The sequence below is a fragment of the Poromitra crassiceps genome (assembly GCF_964638095.1).
Source record: "Poromitra crassiceps genome assembly, chromosome: 30".
Classification (NCBI taxonomy): Eukaryota; Metazoa; Chordata; class Actinopteri; order Beryciformes; family Melamphaidae; genus Poromitra; species Poromitra crassiceps.
The window spans coordinates 4,321,035-4,342,822 of record NC_139652.1 but is presented as its reverse complement, the minus strand read 5'-3'; the positions used below and the strand labels follow the sequence as shown (position 1 = coordinate 4,342,822).

Here is a 21,788-nt window from a genome sequence, read left to right as displayed (position 1 = left end):
TGGCGAGTTCTACCTCGGGCTCCAGGGTTATTTTATAGGCCTTAGACGACCAATCAAATATTTTGTCCCAGAATGCCGTTAGTGAGGGGCAGAACCAGAAGGCATGAGACAGAGCGCCCTCTGACACCTGACACCTGTCACACAGTGAGTGGCGAGGCAGAAGGGAAGATCTTGTTTAATTGATGCTTTGAGTAGTGAAGACGGTGAGCGACTTTAAATTGGGCGGTCTACAACTTTTGACGGGGGGATAATGCACATTAGGGGTGTCAAAAATAATCGATTATAAGATGCATCGCGATGCGGACGTGCACGATTCTGCATCGATTTACAAATGTCAAAAATCGATTATAAAAAAATAATAATACTAATAATAATCAAATAAAATAGAATGTAAGTACATGCAGTTGTTTATTTTAATTATGGATCATAATACAATGCAATTCCAAATGCACTTTTATTTTAAAAGTAGCCACACAATGAGAAAAAAGAAAGTGAGAAAAAATAAATCATGTATTGCGGAAAAAAAGTGATGCATCGATTTAAGATGCATCAAGATGCATCGATAATCGTAATCGAATCGTAGCCCTCTGAATCGTAATCGAATCGAATCGTGAGGCCAGTGAAGATTCACAGCCCTAATGCACATACTTTGAATGTGTTGCACAAAAGGACAGGAATGTGACGGTAAAGTGTAAACTTTCCTCAGGCCAGAAGCAGTTGATCCACCGCTGTGAACATGACATCAAATCTCTCCAAGCAACAACAACAACACCACATCATGCTAGCAGCCAAAGAGCCAGGGACCCCCCGCTGAGTCGACCTGAAGCAGCAGAAACAAGGCTTGTTGCATCGGCAGAGGTTCCTCATAGTGAAGGCTGGAAGTAATTGACCTTATCTTCTGGACAGTTATGCAGTATAGAACACCGCTATGCTTTTATGTTGAAGATTTCAAGATTCAATCTTCAATTGCCATATCAATAAAAAAGTTGATTTGGAATTTGCCTTGGCGTGTGCTCATAACAGACAAACAGCCACAATGACAAACACACATCCACAGGGCAATACAGCTACACATCTGTTGTTTCATTGTGTATCCCTGGGTCCCAAACTCACAAGAAAACATACGGTCATGAGTTGCCATGAAGACCAGTTGGCGACCCAGTACCACCCCCCCCACGGGTCTGCGACCCAAATTGGATCCCGACCCATAGTTTGGGAAACACTGTGTTAAACCAACATTTGTTCCAAAAGGAAATAAATCATAACGTTGTTAATCAAAATGCCACGGAAACATTAGCTAATCAACACAGAGCTGCAAACATCAGTTCATCAGATAATTTCCTCCGTATGACGATGCTACGTTTCCACCAGCTCGAGCAACCCGGACTCTGGCTGCTAGGAGCTCAATCTCCGACAAGGAAAATCAGATTTCATACAGGCATCATTTTGATCAACTGACCTCATAGTGGGAATCTACATGGTTAATTTTTGCGAGACAACAAATATTAGTGCCATATTTACAGAGCTAGAGGATTGACAGTATATAATACACAACGCATTGTGTGCAAATCTAGAACCGGCAGCTACATAAAAAAAAGTTCAAAGGTGCAGGGACCTCACACAGGTTCCAAACCAACGGAGCTGCACAGAATCTAGTTCACTAAATCTGAGGTATTTTAGCCTCCAAACAGCACACTGGGAGGAGGTAGAGTCACAGTCTCCACATTTAATATAGCTCAGCGGTGTGTGGAGACCTCCAAAGTTAGAGTTGTCTCTGATTATTTTGTAGGCCTACTGTCAAACTAGTAGCCTACAGAATCGCCATCTTTCAGAAACAAAGATCTATGTCCTACTTATTAGGATAGGGATTTGTGCTGATATGTGGGCATATCAGGTAAGGTTTAATGTTGTTAACTGGCAACGTGACAATGTATGCATCTCAGACGATGTTGAGGAATAAACGCAAAATTAATGTAACGAGTAGTGTAACGAATTACTTGCTCCAAGGAGTAATTATTAAGTAAAGTAGGGTTACTTTTTTTAAGTAATGTGTAATACATTCATTTTTTGAGTAACGACCGCCAACACTGCACACCGTAGACCAGGGATACTCAACTTGCTTTGCCCGGGGGCCACTTTCGTGAAATGATAGGAGGCCAGGGGCCAGTTAATAAACAAACGATATACATTTTTCTGTAGCGGATTGTAGGTTTTTGGGTTGTCAGCCGGAGTTTAGTCTGACAATGTTGTGCACACCGGATAGTTAGTTAGGTTAAGTTAGTTAGGTTAAGTACATACATAAGTGCCTGGGTGGCGAGCAGATGGTGGTATTAAATAAATAAACTTTATTCCACGTTAGTTTTTATTGTGAATTTGATTCTAATAGACCCCTTATACGACTACGTCACACTGACATCACGCAGCGTCAGATGCGCATGATGGAGGTAGAAGGACAGAGTCCATGCAGCCCTGGGAAGGAGCAGATCTGCGGCTGGAAAACCAGACAGCTACACATGTCTTTGTGTTGTGCAGTGGGATGCCAGAATCGGAAAGCTATTGTAGCCGAGTATTCGGGTCGGCCTATTCACACTTGGTTAATAAAATAATAAACCATAGAGCCAGGCTGTAACGTTATAACAAGCTTCACCTTTATTCTCCCCACATATCCTGTTCTACGGCAACTCGAGGGAACATACACAGCCTTGCATACACACACAATAGAACACAACACAACACTGAACAGTCTGTTACACTATCAACAAAGCAAGGACTAAAGTTTTACCGAATCCCGTCAACTCATACTCCTTTTAATGCTAACCGTAGGCGTCTTTGGTTGCAAGCCGAAAGAGGAAATCATTAAAAATGCCCGACTTTGCAGTGCTCGCTCATTTCATATCAGGTAAACTGTAGCTGTCATCGCTCGGTTAGTTAACAACCAAGTAACGTTAAATAATGTCATTATTGAGTTGAACTGATTGGAACAAGGACATCAAAAATGCCCGACTTTGTAGTGCTCATTTCATAATCAGGTAAGCTGCCTGTAGCTGTAGGCTGCTAACAGCCACATCGCTCGGTTAGTTAAAGCAGCTACGAGCAACTTTTTCGATTGTTATTAAACAGTATAAATTTAATATCAATGCATCACATCTTACCTCTAATAGTCGACGAGACCAAAGCCGTGTGTATCTGAGATTGCTCCCTTAGGTGATTATTAAGTCTATAGTCTGTCTAAACTCGCGCCAACAGGGGGCTCTCTAGAGCAGTGATTCCCAACCTGTGGGCCGCGGCCCCCTGGTGGGCCGCGAAGGTATTGCAAGTGGGCCGCCAAATCCTTTCCAAAAAAGTATGATTTTTGAAAAAAAAAAATTTTTTTTTTTTTTTCCAATTTTTTTTTTAAAGATTTTGAAAAATCATACTTGAAAAAGTATGATTTTTGTTTCTTTGATGTTATTGCTTTTGCTTGAATTGAAGTTTCATCTTTACATCATCTTTATATTGGGTTTGTGTTTATTTGTAACCCTATCGATTTAATGGGCTTTCTTCTGATATTTGGATTTTGTTTGGATCTGATATTGGATGTCAAATTGTTATGAGAATGCATTTTTCCATTGTTGAAGGATACCGTTATTTATTAATCATTTGTTAATTAGCCTGTTACAGACAGCCCCTTGCTTGTCATTTCTGACATCTGTGTGGTGCTGATGGACAGCTCCTTGAATGATTGGTGTGTGCGTGTGTGTGTGTGTGTGTGTGTGTGTGTGTGTGTGTCTGTGTGTGTGTGTGTGTGTGTGTGTGTGTGTGCGTGTGTGTGTGTGTGGACAGCTCCTTGAAAACTGTAATACTGAAGGTGTTGCAACATGTTACAGGTGCTGTGTTAGTGACTGTGGAGCTTCCAACATGTTTCTCCTGTATTCAGTTCAGTCCTTTATGTTCAATTTTCAATAAAAAAGTGCTCTGAGAACGCATTATATGGCCTTTGTATTTATGGGGTCGGAGGTGGGCCGCGAACATTTTTGAGACATAAAAGTGGGCCCTGAGTTGGAAAAGGTTGGGAACCACTGCTCTAGAGCGACCGGACCGGGTAACCCGGAAGTGAAACGCGGAAGTGAAACCAGGAAGTGAAACGCAGCTGCCTTTTTACGCCGTTTGCGCTGCCTAGCAACATAACATAAACAATGTGAACGCCACGCATACTCGCGGGAACATCTCTCGTTATATTCTAACAGGTTTTTTGGAAGTTATTTTGTGGTTATGGCCGAAGTGGCTGCTGCAAACCGTTTCATTTCAATTCCTGATCTGCCCTGGCTACAGACACACTAACACTGGCCGATTCACTCGGGGTTCAAGCGAGACTACTCTGCGTTGGTATCGTCGACTATTAGAGGTAAGATGTGATGCATTGATATTAAATTTATACTGTTTAATAACAATCGAAAAAGTTGCTCGTAGCTGCTTTAACAACCAAGTAACGTTAAATAATGTCATTATTGAGTTGTGTGCATCAACATAACAATATATCTTTGCAAGTTACAGAATAACTATGTATTGCTGGCCACTCGAGGCTTGGCCATTTCTTCTTGTCTTTTATCCATTGACACAGCGCCAGTGCGTATGGGTCTGTAAGACGTATCCCAGTAACCAACGTTAATTTCGATGCATATCACTAGGTGATAAGCTGTGGTAGTAAGCCGAGAACTGCATTTTAAAACTAAAATCTAACTGTGTGTCGCAGATGAGCACAGAGCAGTCCTGACAGCGACGGCTTTTACACAGCTCTCTGTGTCTGTCAATGTCGGGCTCACGGCTTTTTATCTCCTTGATGCGCGCACAGCTCCAATGTTGACAGCTGTATAAGAGGTCTATTCACAATGAAAACTAACGTGAAATGTTTAGAAAATGGTCGGGGGGGCCACTCTGCACCCTGTCGCGGGCCGCATCTGGCCCCCGGCCGCAGGTTGAGTATCGCTGCCCGTAGACTGTAAAAAGACTCACACACTCCATCACACACTCCACGCTGTGTTTTGGTGCAGGAACAGAGTGGGAGCAACAGACAAGGCCAGGCCTCTCTTTGACCTGTCTCAGGTAAACATAACACCCACAATCACCTCAGATCAGCTCTTAAGACATACTGCTACTGTAGCATGCTTATCATCACAAACACATAAATACACCCGGCAGTCCAGAAAGATTTGACTGATGAAGATTCAGACTAAAGTCTAAAAGTGTGTGTAAACAATGCACAGCTGTTCCAGATAGTAGCTCATATCCTGGTTACAGCCCTTGTTGTTTTAGATAGCCTACAGTAGGCTACATATGTGGGAAATGAAAAGTTAAAATGTTACAAGTGACTAAGCCACTTGGATCATGGATGGCCATGTAGGCTATCTGTAGCACCTATGCTTCATTAAAGGTATGTTGTTGTTGTATTCTACCACACTAGTTGTGCAGATGAGAGACTCACCTTGTGCTGTCTGCGGGTCATGTCGGTAGGCTGCTTGGCGTTGAACGGGTAGGCGATGCAGCGCAGCACGAACACATACACCTGCAGCCGCAGCTTCCGCGACTTTTCCTCTCTCCGCACGCGCTCTCTCTCCACGCGCTCCTCTTCCTCACCTGCTGCTGCTCCGGCGGTCCCGTCCGCACCTGTCCGCGCGCCCGCGCCCGGCCCGGCGCTGGGGGCAGCGGCGCGTGCAGCAGGCGCTGTTGCTCGGTTCTGTTCGGTCCGCTTCCTCGTCCCGCCGCGTGCTGCTTTCCCCGGTGGTGCTTTGCTCTGCTGCTGCTGGGGGGGCGCTGCTTCAGGCTCGGACTCCCCGCCGGTGTCCTCGCTGGAGGACGGGTCCAGCATGGCCAACCAACTCTGTTTCCCCTCAACAAACTCCTTCTGTCTGGCTTTGCTTTTTTAGTCGACGTGGCGTTAACGACTGCCGCACTTTACCGACTGGTGTGACTGACAGCCTCTCTCTCTCTCTGGACTGGAGCGAGCCTGCCTGACAGGGAAGCGCTTTGGAGGAGAGGGCGGAGTTTCCCTCGCGCCGCTGCTGCTGTGTGGGAATGCTGCTCTCTCTGTACAGGTGAGCAACCTGTAGCTGCTGCTGCTGCCTGCAGCCACACAGAGAGAGAGAGGAGAGAGACACAACAACACGAAGATGACTCACTCTGCCTCTGCTTCAGGGAACCGACATTAAAGGGACAGTTCATCCCAAAATCAAAAAAATATTTTCCCTCTTACCTGTGCTATTGCTATTTATTACGGATATATATATATATATAGCATTAGCAGGCATATATATATTATACAGGTAGGTGTTAGGCTAATACCTACCTGTATAATTATATAATATAACACTGTTAGCCTGCTATGGCATAGCTGCCTGTCGCTTCTCTCGCCAAGAGGATCCAACTAGTCTTCCATTCCAAACGGTAATGCATGTTGTGAATATTATTATATACCAATATTTCCCTGTCACATCTGCATGAACTGATCGTCATAAGTAAATGTATGTGTCTGCATTTGTCTTTTAGGCTATGTAATGACAAGACACTGTGAGAAGAAGCTGTATCCGCTAAAGTAGGCTACACACACAGACACACAGAAGAAGAAGAAGAAGAAGAAGAGTGAATCTGACAAATTGATGAAGCTTTAATAAAAGTCTTTTTTCCCAACAGGTCCCTCAGTATTTAATTATAATTTAGATGAGTTTGTGTTTAGTGTATAGTTCGGGTTGTGTTTGTAGGCATCATTTTGGCCTGAAATTCGCTCGGCGGAGGACCAGCGGAGGACCTGGTCATGTCACTACTGTAGCGTCCTGGGAGAGCGCAGTCTTGCAGCCTGGCGTGGTGGAGGCTTGTGTTTGGTGTGCTGCAGTGCAGAGGGGGCAGCATTTATCCTGGCCAGCCACAGGCGCAGGTTCAGTGGGCAGGGGAGTATCATACAGTATGTTGCCCTGACGAGGAAACTATGAGCCTGAGGGAACTTCCACAGGTCTGACATGCTGATGTTCCTGCCAACAACACCTCCCCACGTTGTCCAGCCCCCCTGACGTCCCTGTGCTACAGCCTTGATGTTGTAGCGCTCCTTCTCCAGGCTTGTCACCTCTGACACCACCAGTTCCTTCCTCTCTTTCCTGTTGGCATTCGACCAGAACCGCGGGACTTCTCCACATCAAGTGTCTCCAGTAGTGGAATTAACACATTATTATCCCTACTCTTATGGTGATGGCCATAGACATACATACAATGCTTTTCAAAATGTAGGCTACACGTTCACTGGGCAAAATATGAAAACTACTTCAACTTAGGTTATGTGAAACATGCATTTTTTTATGTAACATTCTATCAAACAAAACTGTATTGAGTTAACTATTTCATAAAATAAGATAGTTCCTACATGAAACATGCTCACAACTCCGTGAGGGAAAATGTTGAGTAAATGAAAATCTGCCTCATAAAGAGATACAGGCTACCTACAGTAGCTGTGTTTGTCTTTGGTGTGTTTGTGTCACTGTCTGTGAACACAGACTCAGTGACGTGCGCAGTGCATTCTGGTTATTGTAGGATTTCCCCTGAAGAGCGATTATGGGGGAACTCTAGATCCAAATTTAAAAATAATTGCATATTTCTACTACATACAGTGTCCTTGGTGACCTGGTTTTAATAAATCGTCATAATCACATTCACAGTGCTTAAATGATTCTTTTACGTCGTCGGTGTTGAGCTGAGGAAGCAATTTGCTGTGTGACAGCTGCTGCAGAGACGGAGTGAGATGTCTGTCCACACAGACGAGCTTCAATCACATCAGGCTGCACCAGCACCTCTGTTCGTTCGTGTGTGTGTGTGTGTGTGTGTGTGTGTGTGTGTGTGTGTGTGTGTGTGTGTGTGTGTGTGGTGTGTGTGTGTGTGTGTGTGTGTATGTGTGTGTGTGTGTGTGTGTGTGTGTGTGTGTGTGTGTGTGTGTGTGTGTGTGTGTGTGTGTGTGTGGGTATGTGTGTGTGTGTGGGTATGTGTGTGTGTGTGTGTGTGTGTGTGTGTGTGTGTGTGTGTACGCGGGCGTGCCCGTGCCGTGGTTCCCAAATGGTGTGCCGCGGCACTTGTGTGTCGTGATCCAAGTGCAGGCGTGCCATGGGGTTTTGTGACAACCAGGGTTTACATTGAGCTTTACTATGAAACATAATACAATTAGTCACTATTCCAATTGATTAAACCTTGAAATTATGAGCAAACGGGCACAAAACAAACAAACAAAAAATCAATATATACCCCACCCACGCTCTACAGATGAATCGACTCTTCCACCTTATACTATTAGGTAGCCTACTCAGCTGCTGTGTGTCACAGTTGATATAACAGCAGAAGAAACCGTTAATAACCAAGTGATTGTAATGTGTGTGTGTGTGTGTGCGTGTGCAAGCGTCCATGTGTGTGTGTGTGTGTGTGTGTGTGTGTGTGTGTGTGCATGTGCGTGTGTGTAAAGCTGTGTGGCCACTAGATGGCGGTGCGTCTCAAGTCTTGTTTATTTCTGAAGAGATTTGAACCGTTTGTCTCAACCAGTCCATCACAGCAGGTATGTGTGTGTGTGTGTGTGTGTGTGTGTGTGTGTGTGTGTGTGTGTGTGTGTGTGTGTGTGTGTGTGTGTGTGTGTGTGTGTGTGTCACCAGTAGCTACACTGTTATCAAACTGAACAGAACTGTGAACAAATCATAGGTAAAAACACACTGCACTGTCCTGTCAGTGTTACACCACACACACACACACACACACACACACACACACACACACACACACACACACACACACACACACACACACACACACACACACACACACACACACACACACACACACAAACAGGAGCTATGCTGCTTTGATCTGCTGCATAATCATTGCCTGGGTCCAAACCTTCAAATCCGCCCACTCCACTGAGTTGAGTTTTGGCTGCTTCTGGTCTGGTGATATGCAACCGCCATTTCCTTGCGGTTGAACAAACATTTAGCCAATCAGCGGCGATGGGGACTGATGATTAGCCAATCAGCACCAATAAACGAGCATAACTAACGCCATTGTCAAGTGCACTGAGGAGTAAGAACAACAATGACGTCCACCGTAGACAACAAGACAGACACTGCAATTGAGGCTGTTTTAAACGATCGATTAAAAGTACCACTTACTTTGAAATCCGCACGGCACTCTGCATTTATTATTTTTTATTATTATTATTTGTGTTCCCAAGTGGATTAACTAACATTAGACTCAGGCGGATACATTGGTCTCTCTAGTGGGGGAAATGGAATTCCCTCATGCAAATAACTTAAATAGAGGCCAATCTCAGACTAGAAGATGGAAATAACGAGTTGAAAATTCAGTCTGAATCAGGCTGCTGGGAAGGTTACATTTACTCAACACCACATCCCACTTTCAAAATAAAAGCACGCATTCTTGACTTAAATCATCGCAGCCTTTATTTCAACTTTCAGATAAACAGTCTCAGAGAAAGACACATGGGGCAGAGGGGGAGGGAGAGATAGAAGAGACAGAAGAAAGAGAAGATTTTAACGTCGGGGTCTTTGTTACTGAGCCGCGCTGCTGGCGGGGAGCTCGCCTGTCGCCGTGGCGACGGGCCCGGAGATGAGGCGGTTGCCGGGGGCGACGGCGTCCCGGTGGTGATGCAGATGCTCGGCCACGGCGGGGATCCTGCTGAAGTGCCTGCGGGCCGCGGCGTGCTTCTGCTCCACGCTGCGCACAAACGCCTCGCCGTACGCCTGCAGAACACACAACACGCTGCTTTAACATTAGCAGGGTTCCTCCACGTGTTCAATTAAAAAAACGTCCAGACTTTGGGCGTCCGGGTAGAATGCCTGCTATACCAACACAAGGGTCGCAGGTTCGCGCCCCCGTGTTACCCCCGGCTTGGTCGGGTGTCCATACAGGCACGATTGGCTGGTGTCTGCGGGTAGGAAGCCGAATTGGGAGTATATGTGTCCTCTGGTCGGTCGGGACGGAAGGGAACTGGTGGGAATAGCGTGATCCTCCCACATTCACCCACAGGTGAAAAGAAGCGGCTGGCAACTCCGCATGTGTCGGAGGAAGCATGGTGCTAGTCTATGGCTCTCCCCAGATCAGGAGAGGGTGGAGCAGTGACCGGGGCAGCAGGGGGAAATTGGCCAAGTACAATTTGGGGGAAATCAGAAAGAAAGAGAAACTTCCAGACGTTAATTTGTTTGGAAGATTTTGTCTCCTGCCCCTGTTAACTAGCTCATATCACTGTCTAGATGAAGATTATTCTTCACAGCTACTGTGGTGTGAATACAGGAGGCAGACTTGTTTCTTCTGTTATCAAAAATATAAACTTTATTTAAAATACACTCTAAGAAAGAGGAAGTGGAACAATATAGGCACAAGTCAGCAGCTTGGTGTGAATGTATCTGGTTGAAAAAAAACCTGCTGCACACACAGGTGAGGGGAATTTGTAGCAATCAGTCATCATTCAGAAACCACGCCCAAAACGGGGGAAAACACAAACTCCCGTCCAATCCTGGCGTTCTCCTATGGTCTCCGAGCATGGTCGGGTGTTGCACACAAAGATCATATATACGGAAGATGAACACTCCAACTTACTTCATTGACAGCAACATTTTTCTTCTCGCCAATTCTCAATGGCTTCCTTGTTTTGCTCGGGAGTACAACGAAACTTTAATTGGTGATCTTTTACATTTGTTGTCTGTGCGCAGCCCCACCACACAACAGCTTTGAGCTATGTTTAACGCTGGTGTGTGGAAGTGAACGGAGAGCTTTCCCCCGTGATGGGCGTGGCCTATTTCATGCAGTGTCTCTATGAGACACAGACGCTCCTACTCCATGGCCTCTCCATCACTGGTCTGGTGCCTTGACCTACATGAACTGCAACAGCTACAAAAATCAGAATATGTGAATTGTGTGTATTGGCACTTTCTATTTTAAAACTCTAGGTAGACCCTATGTTCTTGACTGGATGTGATTTTGGTGCAGGGTATTTCTTTGATATAATGCATGCTGACTGGGTCATAAGATCATCCCTCTATCTCAGGCATGTCCAAAGTCCGGCCCTGGGGCCAATTGTGGCCCGCGGACAGATTTTAAGTGGCCCTCGGCTTGTCTCTCAAAATATACTATATGTGGCCCTCCACACAGTATTGGTTAATCAAGCAAGTTCAATTTGCATTTTTCCCCTTCACCTAACGATGACAGCACTATCATACAGTTTGTAGAAGCACCAGGTAGGAACAGCACATGCAGAACTAATGTTTTCAGATGGTCAACAAAGTACAATTGTATGTGATTTATTTTATTTTATTTTATAACCCATATGATGCGAGAAGCACCTGGCCCCCCGGCATTTTCACATGATCTAATCTGGCTCTAATTCAAAACAGTTTGGACACCTGCTCTATCTAAACATTATTCTCCAGATCTGTGGACTCAAAGTGGCTCTACAATAACATCAAAGCTAGAGAAATGTGTGTATCGGACCTGAAACACAACATTTTCCAGACTTTTCCATGCATTTTCTCAAATTCGCAAACTATTCAAGACCTGGAAATGATCAAATTCATTCTTAATACTTTTCCAGACTTTCCAGACCTGCGCAGGAACCTTGCGGAATTCAAAAGTCACAGGTTCACTTTCAAATCTCATCGTGTCTACGTGTCCCTGAGCAAAACACTGACCCTACCTGACCGCTAATTAATAATGATGTAATTTATTTCTTTATCATGATTCATATTGTCAGGGGTCAGGGGTCTGGAGCTGGTGGGACTCTTCAGCAGGTTGAACCCAGATCCTGTGACTGAATGTGAGAGAGTAGATGTTGACGTGCACGCACCTCGTGCACGCTCTCCACCAGGCAGTGTGCGCTGGTCTCGTGTTTGGCCAGCAGGAGGCAGTTCCAGGGGCTCCAGGCTGCGCGGCGCTCCCAGCGGACCAGCACCAGGTCGGTCAGCTCGCTGCAGGCACTGAGGGCCGAGCGGCCGCCCCACACAACGTCCACCAGGTGGCACACGTCCTGCTCCTGACACAGGGACACAGCCATTAAAGGAACACTCCGCTCATTTTCAACCAGCTTTGTATCATTAGAACATCAGTAGTATATCAGAAAACTGTAAACAGTTTTGAAGTCTGTCATTTAATTTGACAGTTATTGAGTGTTAAAGTGTGGACCAGTGACATCACTGGTCCACACTAACTCAAATTAACTCATTCACCGCCAAAGACGTCTTTGACGTGTTATCAGAAATAGCCCTCCCCGCCAATGACGTGTTTGACGTGTTTTTGGTTTTATTACTGCAGGGCGTAGTTCAAACACTTCCTCAGCCTGTGACATAGTATCAGGTCCCTAGCATCTAAGACAACACGTGAACAAACACATACCGCAGCTGTTGTTTTGAAATTGAGCAAGAGGAAAAGCAGAAAACGGATAAACGCTTCCTTGTGCACTATGTGCAGACAGGAGAAACGCCATTGAAACGCCCCTCGCGCGCTGCAGGAGCTGGTCGCTTTCCTGTGTGCCAGGCAGCCGGAGAAAACGGGAGAAAGTACTGTAATCCAGAGATGCGTTTGATCATCGGAGGAATGAGGAAATGATCGATCAGAGGGGCGGTGAGGACGTGTTGAATAGCCGAGGGGAAAACGGGAACGATCAAATAGCAGGGAGGATACTAGGACAGGGAGACATGGACGAGGACGGAGGCAGAAGCGGCAGTCACAGCAGCCCGCTGTCTGTTCTCAAGAGCTATTCAGTTGGTTCATGAAATCGCTGGGCTGCGTGCCCTCCAGTGTTGCTCCTGGCCAATCCCGGCGCCACAGGGCGTGGTTATTGCTTATCCTATGTGGGGTTAGAAATCACGCAACGAAGCGGGATCGTGTGTGTGTGTGTGTGTGTGTGTGTGTGTGTGTGTGTGTGTCTGTCTGTCGGTGTGTCTGTCTGTCTGTCTGTCTGTCTGTCTGTCTGTCTGTCTGTGTGTCTGTCTGTCTGCACACTCACTCACACTGCTGTATTGTTGAATGTAAAAAAAAAAGCACTTCATGTGTATATATATATATATATATATATATTTTTTTTTTTCATTTGTGTCATAACGAATAGTATTTACATGTCTGATGTCAATACAGTTCAAAATAAAAGAATTGAGAGCGAGTTCTGCTTGAGAATGTGTATTTTACAGAAATTGCATTTTCTCCTGTTTGTCATCTCAGAGAGACCTTTTGGGTGAAAACAGGGTGTATATAAATGGATATAAGTAGAGTACAGAACATGCTAAAAGCTCACTTTTTTTTCCCTGGTGAACCCAGAGACGTACATCTTCATTTTGAGGTATTGCAAATCACTCTGGTGCTAATAGATAATTTACTGTGGGTCTTGAAAGATGACCAACAATTATGAAAATCTTTGGCCTGTGCTAAATATTGGCAGTCCTAAACTGGCGGTGAATGAGTTAATAACTCATTAACTCAAATCAACTCTCAATAACTGTCAAACTATTCATCATTCATCTAGTTTGACAGTTATTGAGAGTTGATTTGAGTTAATGACTTATTAATTTGAGTTAGTGTGGACCAGTGATGTCACTGGTCCACACTTTAACACTCAATAACTGTCAAATTAAATGACAGACTTCAAAACCGTTTACAGTTTTCTGATATACTACTGATGTTCTAATGATACAAAGCTGGTTGAAAATGGGCAGAGTGTTCCTTTAAGGTCACACCATCCATCAGACAACAGACAGAGTTACTACTGACAGATCAGGGATATATGCTATCATTTTTAAGCATTGGCTCCACAGGCCACCAAGCCCCTAAATTTGGTGGTTAAAGTACATATTTAATTGCCTAAAGCTACATTACTTTTCCTATTAATTTAGGTAGCTAACCTAACCAGCTAACCTAACCTAAACCAGCTAGCTATGGAGCTAAGCACACATGGGCAAAATGCGGCCCCAGGGCCGGCCCCGGCCCCTGGACCATCTCAATCCGGCCCCCAACTTCCTCAAAGAAAAACAAAACAACCCCCAGAAAGTAAATAAAAGACAGCATTATGTTAATAAATCTAATCCGCTACAGCCATTTTGATTTGTATCACTACGATATCAGGAGATTAACAGGAGAAATTGCCAATCACAGCGGGAGAGAGGGTTAAAAATAAAGAGACCCCCACGAGTGTTGGCAGGTATGATGTCCAATGTGTGGCCCTTCGGGTTACTTTATGTAAGTCAGTATGGCCCTCTGGAAAAACATGTTGCCCACCCCTAATAATCGTTCCCTTCACCTGGGTGGCTAAGCCATGGAGCTGCTAACATTAGCAGTTCCCCAGTGGCTCCGCTAGCTAATAGCTAGCCCCACACACACACACACACACACACACACACACACACACACACACACACACACACACACACACACACACACACACACACACACACACACACTTTCCTGCTCTCTCCTCTCTCACATTCCCCCTGCTCTCCCTCCCTTCTCCTGCTCTCTCCTCCGCTCTCTCCTATATTTCTATATTTTTTATATTTCTTTATCAATTGTTCAATGTGTTATCTTTATTCTGTAATTTGCTACTGTTGTGTCAGCTAGAATTAGCTAGATATATTTTCTGTGAAGCCCTCTGGGACATGCTTGTGAATTAGGGCTATACAAATAAACTTGACTTGACTTGTGAATTAGGGCTATACAAATAAACTTGACTTGACTTGACTTCACACACACACACACACACACACACACACACACACACACACACACACACACACACACACACACACACACACACACACACACACACACACACACACACACACACACACACACACACACACGGCGTTCGCCCAGCCCTCTGACCTGCAGCAGCAGAGGGATCCCGACCTCCCCGCTCGCCCTGGTCTCGTCAGTCCTCAGCCTGCTCAGCACGGCTCTGTAGCGGGAGAAGGCATCTCGGCGGCGGCCATTGTTGTCCAGCTCGGTGCAGGTGCAGCAGCGGCCCGCCCGCCGGGCGCCCGCACTCGGGCTGAAGGCGGCAGAGCGCAGGTAACGCCCACAGCCGCCGCAGAACACAATGTCGTTCTTCAGCTGGGACGCACTCTGAGGAACCTGCAGCGTCAAGAGAGTGGACTGATCAATATAACATAACATATAATAACATGCTGCTTAGTTAGTTGTGTGATGTCATTAAAGTGCGACGGGCGGGGTGATGTTGTGAATCTGAGGAGCTGCTGCGGTGTCACAGTTATCACGTAGAGCTTTCTAAGCTTCCCTCAAGAGCGCCTCGTCAACAAATGTTCTTCGTTCCCTCACCCCACCCAGGTTCTCCCGGTCCGTCTGCGGATTTGAACCAGCAACCCCTCCGCCATGCGCCCGCCGCTCTGCCTTTACCTTCAGCAGCTTGGCGGCCTGGGGGTTGAAGCTGGGGGTTTTGATGTACTGGAGGAAGAGCGTGGAGATCCTCTTCCTCAGACCCTCCAGATTGGTCTCCTTCACCGCGCGCATCATCAGGTCGGCCTCCCGGTCAATCAACTCCACGAGGTCCCGGGTCAGCTGACAGTCCTGCTCCTGTCCGGGGAGGCGAAGACGATCATGTGCCCAACGATACAGTGACACAGTAATGGACACGTCAAACAGGAAGTTAGCATTACATTGTAGCTACCGTACAAGTAAGAGCAGGAAAACAACTTGTATGTCTATAGAGGCTGGTTAGCGATGTCGGTCATATGTAGAATCCTGCAAACTATGTGTAACCCATGTTAAGTCCTTGCCCAGTGGTGGAGGCGGGATTTGAACCCCCGGTCTCCTGCTTCCAAAGCGTACGCGCTAACCGCAACACCAAGAGAGCTAACTACCTTGGCGGGGCTGGTTAACGGGCCTTTATGGGGATTGAGTTTAACCAACCACTCGGACGTCACGAAGACTGATTCACTCTTCGATTACGTGTACCTTTAGCGTTAGAGTGTACTGTGTGTGTGTGTGTGTGTGTGGGTGTGCGCGTGCTACCTTGATGGTGTGTTTGAGTGTAATCAGGACGTCGCGGCGCTGCTCCTGGCTGCCGGCGGCCATGTTGACGGTGTGGTACAGATCTCTGAGCTCTCTGGCTCGGACAGTCTGCTGGCTGTCCATCTGAGTCAGCTTACCATCGGCTGCCGTCCACTGCTTAGGAGCCGCACACTGACACACGTACGGGGCAGGGAAAGGGACAAAATTAAGACTAGTGAGAAGCCGGCGGAGGCTATATCTGGCCAATGATATAATTTGAATCAGAAAGAATCACTTTTATTGCCACAATATGTAAGGATTAGCCACGGGGAATTTGTCTTCGTGTAAGTATGCAGTGTAGCGGTCATATCAATATTCAGAGATGAAAAGAAGATATCGAAAAGACAAAATCACAAAAATTGCAAGTGTAGTCCAATATACACAATGTATACACGAATAGGAGTGTTAAATATGCATTTCAATAATGAGAGACTAGAAAGAAGTATACAAATAAACTTTAATGATACAATAAACAAATTAGATTTGGCGTATGACTCCATGATATGATGACACTCCTCCTGAGGAGGACGTCAATAATATTATAGGATAGAGCAGTGATTCCCAAACTGTGGGACGCGGCCCACTAGTGGGCTGTGGAGGTACTGCAGGTGGGCCGCGGGTGGTCTGCCAACACTTCCAATTTTCGCGGGCAATCAGCAGGCTGTAGCAGGGTCAGTGTTAAAGCTACAGTAGAGATGCTGTTATCAGAAGAAACCAGAAGACCTAAGGCATCCATTGGTACCAAGCATCATACCGTGAGAGTTATGGAAATGGCCACCCTATGGTCGTTAGCTTCCGAGGCTAGTAAGCCACTGGGTCAGTCACTGGCTATAGGCTGGCCATTACCTTCCAAGGCTAGGATACACGCAGAAGCGTCATGCCCATTGTAACTGAGGGGGCAATTGCCCCCTCAGATTTTTGAGAGGGATTTTTTTTATAAACATAGGCTATAATATTATAGGCTGTGTGTGGTAGTTGAAACATAGTTTCAAGTTGACGTTTATTTATGTTTGTAGTTAAAACAAAAACATAAATACTGTATAGGCTACATACAGTACAACACAAAAGGCTGTTATTTACCCTTTGTCGCCACCTGGTGAGTAAATATATATGTAACTAAAACCATTACAATTGACAACCGGTCCAGGACTTTTTTTTCCATGTATCTACCGGTCCTTGGCACAAAAAAGGTTGGGAACCCCTGCTCTAGAAGACACTAGATGAGACTAATGGAAGAGAAAAGATTTCTACCTTCTGAAAAGGCAATACCAGCCAAAATAAACATTGTGTTACATTGCTTTGAAACGTGTGGTCTCCCTTTTTTGTCAAGTCCATTGAGCCTGGGCGGTGGCAATGTACTTAGTCTGGTGATTATGGATCTTTCCAGGAGGCTGAGCAGTTTGGAAAATAGCCTTATGGTTACACCTGCTCAGTCTGTTAATTTAAAATGAGATATTCCTCTAAATCTGGCTTCCAACCCCCCAAAAAATTTTGGCGGCGCCAGAGTTCGCCCCCTCAGATTGTTGGCTTGCATGACGCCCCTGCACGCCAAGGCTAACTAGCTTAGCTACTGATTAGCTGGCCGCTTTCTTCTTTCTTCTTTCTTCTCGTGTATTTAAGCCAGTAGCCGATCCAGTGGGTTGCTCGGTTTAGACGCATGGTGGAATGGAGTGCTGTACCTTGTCCAGGAAACGTGTGACGGCCTGGGCGTGGTCATTGTGCTGGGCGGCGAGGCGGTGGCATCCGATGCAGGCGATGTACTGCGTCTCCTGCTCCAGCAGAGAGCACAGAGCTGCCTTCCTCTCTGCTCCACGCAGGGACGAGTCTATACGCTGCTCCTCTTCACACCTCCACCCTGACACATGCACACGCACACACACACACACACACATGCACACGCACACACGCACACACACTCGCACGCACGCACGCACGCACGCACGCACACACACACACGCACGCACACGCACACGCACACACACACACATACACACATACACGCACGCACGCACGCACACACACACACACACACGCACACACACACACACAGAATCAAACTTTTTGAAAGTAGATGCTCCCTTCTTTCTTTTGAGATATTCGGTGTTTGCACAGTCGTGGGTCTTGGAAGATGAGTGAAAATGATCAGAAACCCTGGTGGTGGCTGGCAATGTTTCTTTGAAACTCTGGCAGGGAATGAGTTAATACAGTAGCTATAGAGAGCCAAAGTGGAACGTCACTTCCTGCTTCAGCACTGTACCAGAGATTTTTATCCGCCATTTATTTTCCCATAGACATTTTGTATAAATGCTTATAAAATAGTTGTACTTCGTTGAACCAAACGGTTCAGCTAACGCTATAATCGGGAGAGACCATAGAACAGTTTTGGTCCCAGTGAAATGTTATGCAATCTCTCCTGTTTCTAAATAGATCTGTAGCGTTTGGTTTGAACCAGTAAAACTATTTGTATATAATTTATTTACATTTATACGAAATGTGTATGGGAAAATAAATGGCGGATGAAAATCTCTGGTACAGTGCTGAAGCAGGAAGTGACGTTCCACTTTGCCTCTCTACAGAAATGGTTCACCAAAATGTGTTTGGGAAAACATCTGAGGCGAGAAATGACATTACACCTCCACCCTGAGACACACACACACACGCACACACACACACACACAGGCACACACACAGACACACGCACACACACACACACAGGCAGGGCCTACTCTCTAGCGCGTGGTAGAGCAGTGTAAAGTCCTCTGCTCTCTGGGGGTTCCTCCAGCGTCTGGTCTGGTCTGCGAGCTGCTCCTCTCTCTCCTCTCTCCTCCTCCTCTGCTCCTGCTCCTGCCAGGCCAGACGCCGCTGCCGTTCCCTTTTCAGCCGCTCCACCGCACGCCGGGCCTGCCAGCGCCGAACATACGCCTGCAGCACCATCACCTGGGCGGGAGGGGTAGTGCGGGTTGGGCGGGTCAGATGCGCATCATATTCACTGTAACAAGTCTGTGGCCATGTTCAGAATTCACTCATTCACTAGTCTGACTGCCTGGAAGCAAGTTCAGTTCAGTTGTTATCCTTTATTTATCCCCTTGGGGAAATTCCTCCTCTGCATTTGCCCCATCCTCTACTAGGAGCCTTCCTAGAACTAGGAAGGCTTCGCAGAACTAGGAGTATTAACCCTAACATACATGTCTTTTGGTGCAAGCTCTGCCATTGGCTCTGACCGGCTCAGACCATTAATGGATTTCCTTTCCGCTCCCTGCGTGTCGAATCTGTCGATCTCAAATGCCTCCGCCGCTGTGAAACAACAACAACGCTAGCTCGTTGCTACGCGCTGAACGCTAGCTCGTTGCTACACACTGAAAAAGGCACGTTTTGACGAAGGAGTTGGATTGTGCAATAAAGCCGGCCTGCTTGGTACTTTCGGTGGATGGTTGTAAAGGTAACAGAGCCTTCTCCCCCGCTAGCCCAGAGTGGAAGCATTACCCGCCAGACTACTCATTCACTCACTCACTATTCCCCATATAGTGTTGATCATAATAATAACATAATATATATATAATATAATAATATAGTGAACTTCATGAGGAATGATCAAATGAGTTTTCAGACACTACCTCACTCTTGGTAAACACGACCGCACTGCATTGTGGTAGATGGGAGAAAATCTAGGGTACATTCACTGTTCACTAGAAATGCAGTGCATTGTGGGGATTTTATAGTGGATTAGTATTCGATCAGCATCATCACGGTCGCGGCGGTCATATTGTTGCAGCTGACAAATTTGTCAAAAATTTGGCAATCTTTCAATTTTGTGTCCCGGTTGTCCCGGAAGTGATGTCACTCAACTGGAAGTGATGTCCTCAGTGATGTCGTAAGGGAGCACACACACAAGGAGGCATTGTGACATCACTGACTGATGATGTCATCAGTGAAGATAGATGGATGGAGGCCTATGTATAGACATTCTCAGTCCTCCCTGCAGCAACCCGAGTTCGAATCCGGCCCATAGTCATTTGCTGCATGCCCTCCCCTCTGTCTCCCATTCCTTCCTGACTCTCTCTGTGTCTATCAATAAAACAAAACATGTTTATAAAAGAAAAAAGAAAGACAGTCATGTGATTGATTGCTTATTAATTGGTTGTTGATCATTCACAGTAAGAGCGTGCACACACACACACACACACACACACAGACTCCACCCACAGCTCTCAGCCTCCTGTCATGGTACTGGTCGGCGGTGATGTAGTTGCCAGGGACGACCAGCTTGTTGTCCTGGCAGGAGATGTAGACGCCCATCCCCGTCATCTGAGAGGAGGTACTGACAGCACACTGCTGCCCCCTGGTGCTCACCTCTACTGTCTGAGAGAGGGGGGGGGTGGGGGGGGGGGAGATAAGCTACTTTCAGATATGGACTCAGGATGATGTTGCTTTCACACATGTGGAACACCTCCAGTGTAGAGTAGAGAGGTGGGCTGGCGTGGGGGGAGGTGGGGCATGACGTAGTGTGCTGCCGGGTTTATGTGCGAGTCGAGACAGACTTTTAATAAAGTTTTTCAATGTAGACGACATCAGAGATATAGAAAGCAATTCTCCACTCCATAAAAACGGTTTATTCTGTGGGACTCAGTCTGCCGACAGACAGGAAGTGTCTGTCCCTCTGAAGTGTCTGCTCTGTGGGACTCAGTCTGTGGACAGACAGGAAGTGTCTGCTCTGTGAGACTCAGTCTGTGTGGACAGACAGGAAGTGTCTGCTCTGTGAGACTCAGTCTGTGTGGACAGACAGGAAGTGTCTGCTCTGTGGGACTCAGTCTGTGGACAGACAGGAAGTGTCTGCTCTGTGGGACTCAGTCTGTGTGGACAGACAGGGAGTGTCTGCTCTGTGGGACTCAGTCTGTGTGGACAGACAGGAAGTGTCTGCTCTGTGGGACTCAGTCTGTGTGGACAGACAGGAAGTGTCTGCTCTGTGGGACTCAGTCTGTGTGGACAGACAGGAAGTGTCTGCTCTGTGGGACTCAGTCTGTGTGGACAGACAGGAAGTGTCTGCTCTGTGGGACTCAGTCTGTGTGGACAGACAGGAAGTGTCTGCTCTGTGGGACTCAGTCTGTGTGGACAGACAGGAAGTGTCTGCTCTGTGAGACTCAGTCTGTGGACAGACAGGAAGTGTCTGCTCTGTGGGACTCAGTCTGTGTGGACAGACAGGAAGTGTCTGCTCTGTGAGACTCAAGCTGTGTGGACAGACAGGAAGTGTCTGCTCTGTGGGACTCAGTCTGTGTGGACAGACAGGAAGTGTCTGCTCTGTGGGACTCAGTCTGTGGACAGACAGGAAGTGTCTGCTCTGTGGGACTCAGTCTGTGTGGACAGACAGGAAGTGTCTGCTCTGTGAGACTCAGTCTGTGGACAGACAGGAAGTGTCTGCTCTGTGGGACTCAGTCTGTGACAGGAAGTGTCTGCTCTGTGGGACTCAGTCTGTGTGGACAGACAGGAAGTGTCTGCTCTGTGGGACTCAGTCTGTGTGGAGAGACAGGAAGTGTCTGCTCTGTGGGACTCAGTCTGTGTGGACAGACAGGAAGTGTCTGCTCTGTGGGACTCAGTCTGTGTGGACAGACAGGAAGTGTCTGCTCTGTGGACAGACAGGAAGTGTCTGCTCTGTGGGACTCAGGAAGTGTCTGCTCTGTGAGACTCAGTCTGTGGACAGACAGGAAGTGTCTGCTCTGTGGACAGACAGG

At 46.6% G+C, this 21,788-nt stretch overlaps 1 protein-coding gene across 1 annotated transcript in view; it reads right to left on the bottom strand.

Moving 5' to 3' along the window:
- Window positions 1–6,793: 6,793 nt before the first annotated feature.
- LOC310800677 (IQ motif and ubiquitin-like domain-containing protein) overlaps window positions 6,794–21,788 on the bottom strand; it is a gene marked incomplete at both ends in the record, with an annotated part of 22,576 nt that continues 7,581 nt past the window's right edge. Inside the window, 9 exons of the mRNA XM_083663293.1 lie at window positions 6,794–7,124; window positions 9,568–9,755; window positions 11,855–12,040; window positions 14,878–15,126; window positions 15,409–15,585; window positions 16,024–16,194; window positions 17,742–17,917; window positions 18,789–18,999; window positions 20,266–20,417. Of these exons, the coding sequence (XP_083519419.1) occupies window positions 6,794–7,124; window positions 9,568–9,755; window positions 11,855–12,040; window positions 14,878–15,126; window positions 15,409–15,585; window positions 16,024–16,194; window positions 17,742–17,917; window positions 18,789–18,999; window positions 20,266–20,417 (1,841 nt within the window). The remainder of the gene's footprint in view (window positions 7,125–9,567; window positions 9,756–11,854; window positions 12,041–14,877; window positions 15,127–15,408; window positions 15,586–16,023; window positions 16,195–17,741; window positions 17,918–18,788; window positions 19,000–20,265; window positions 20,418–21,788) is intronic.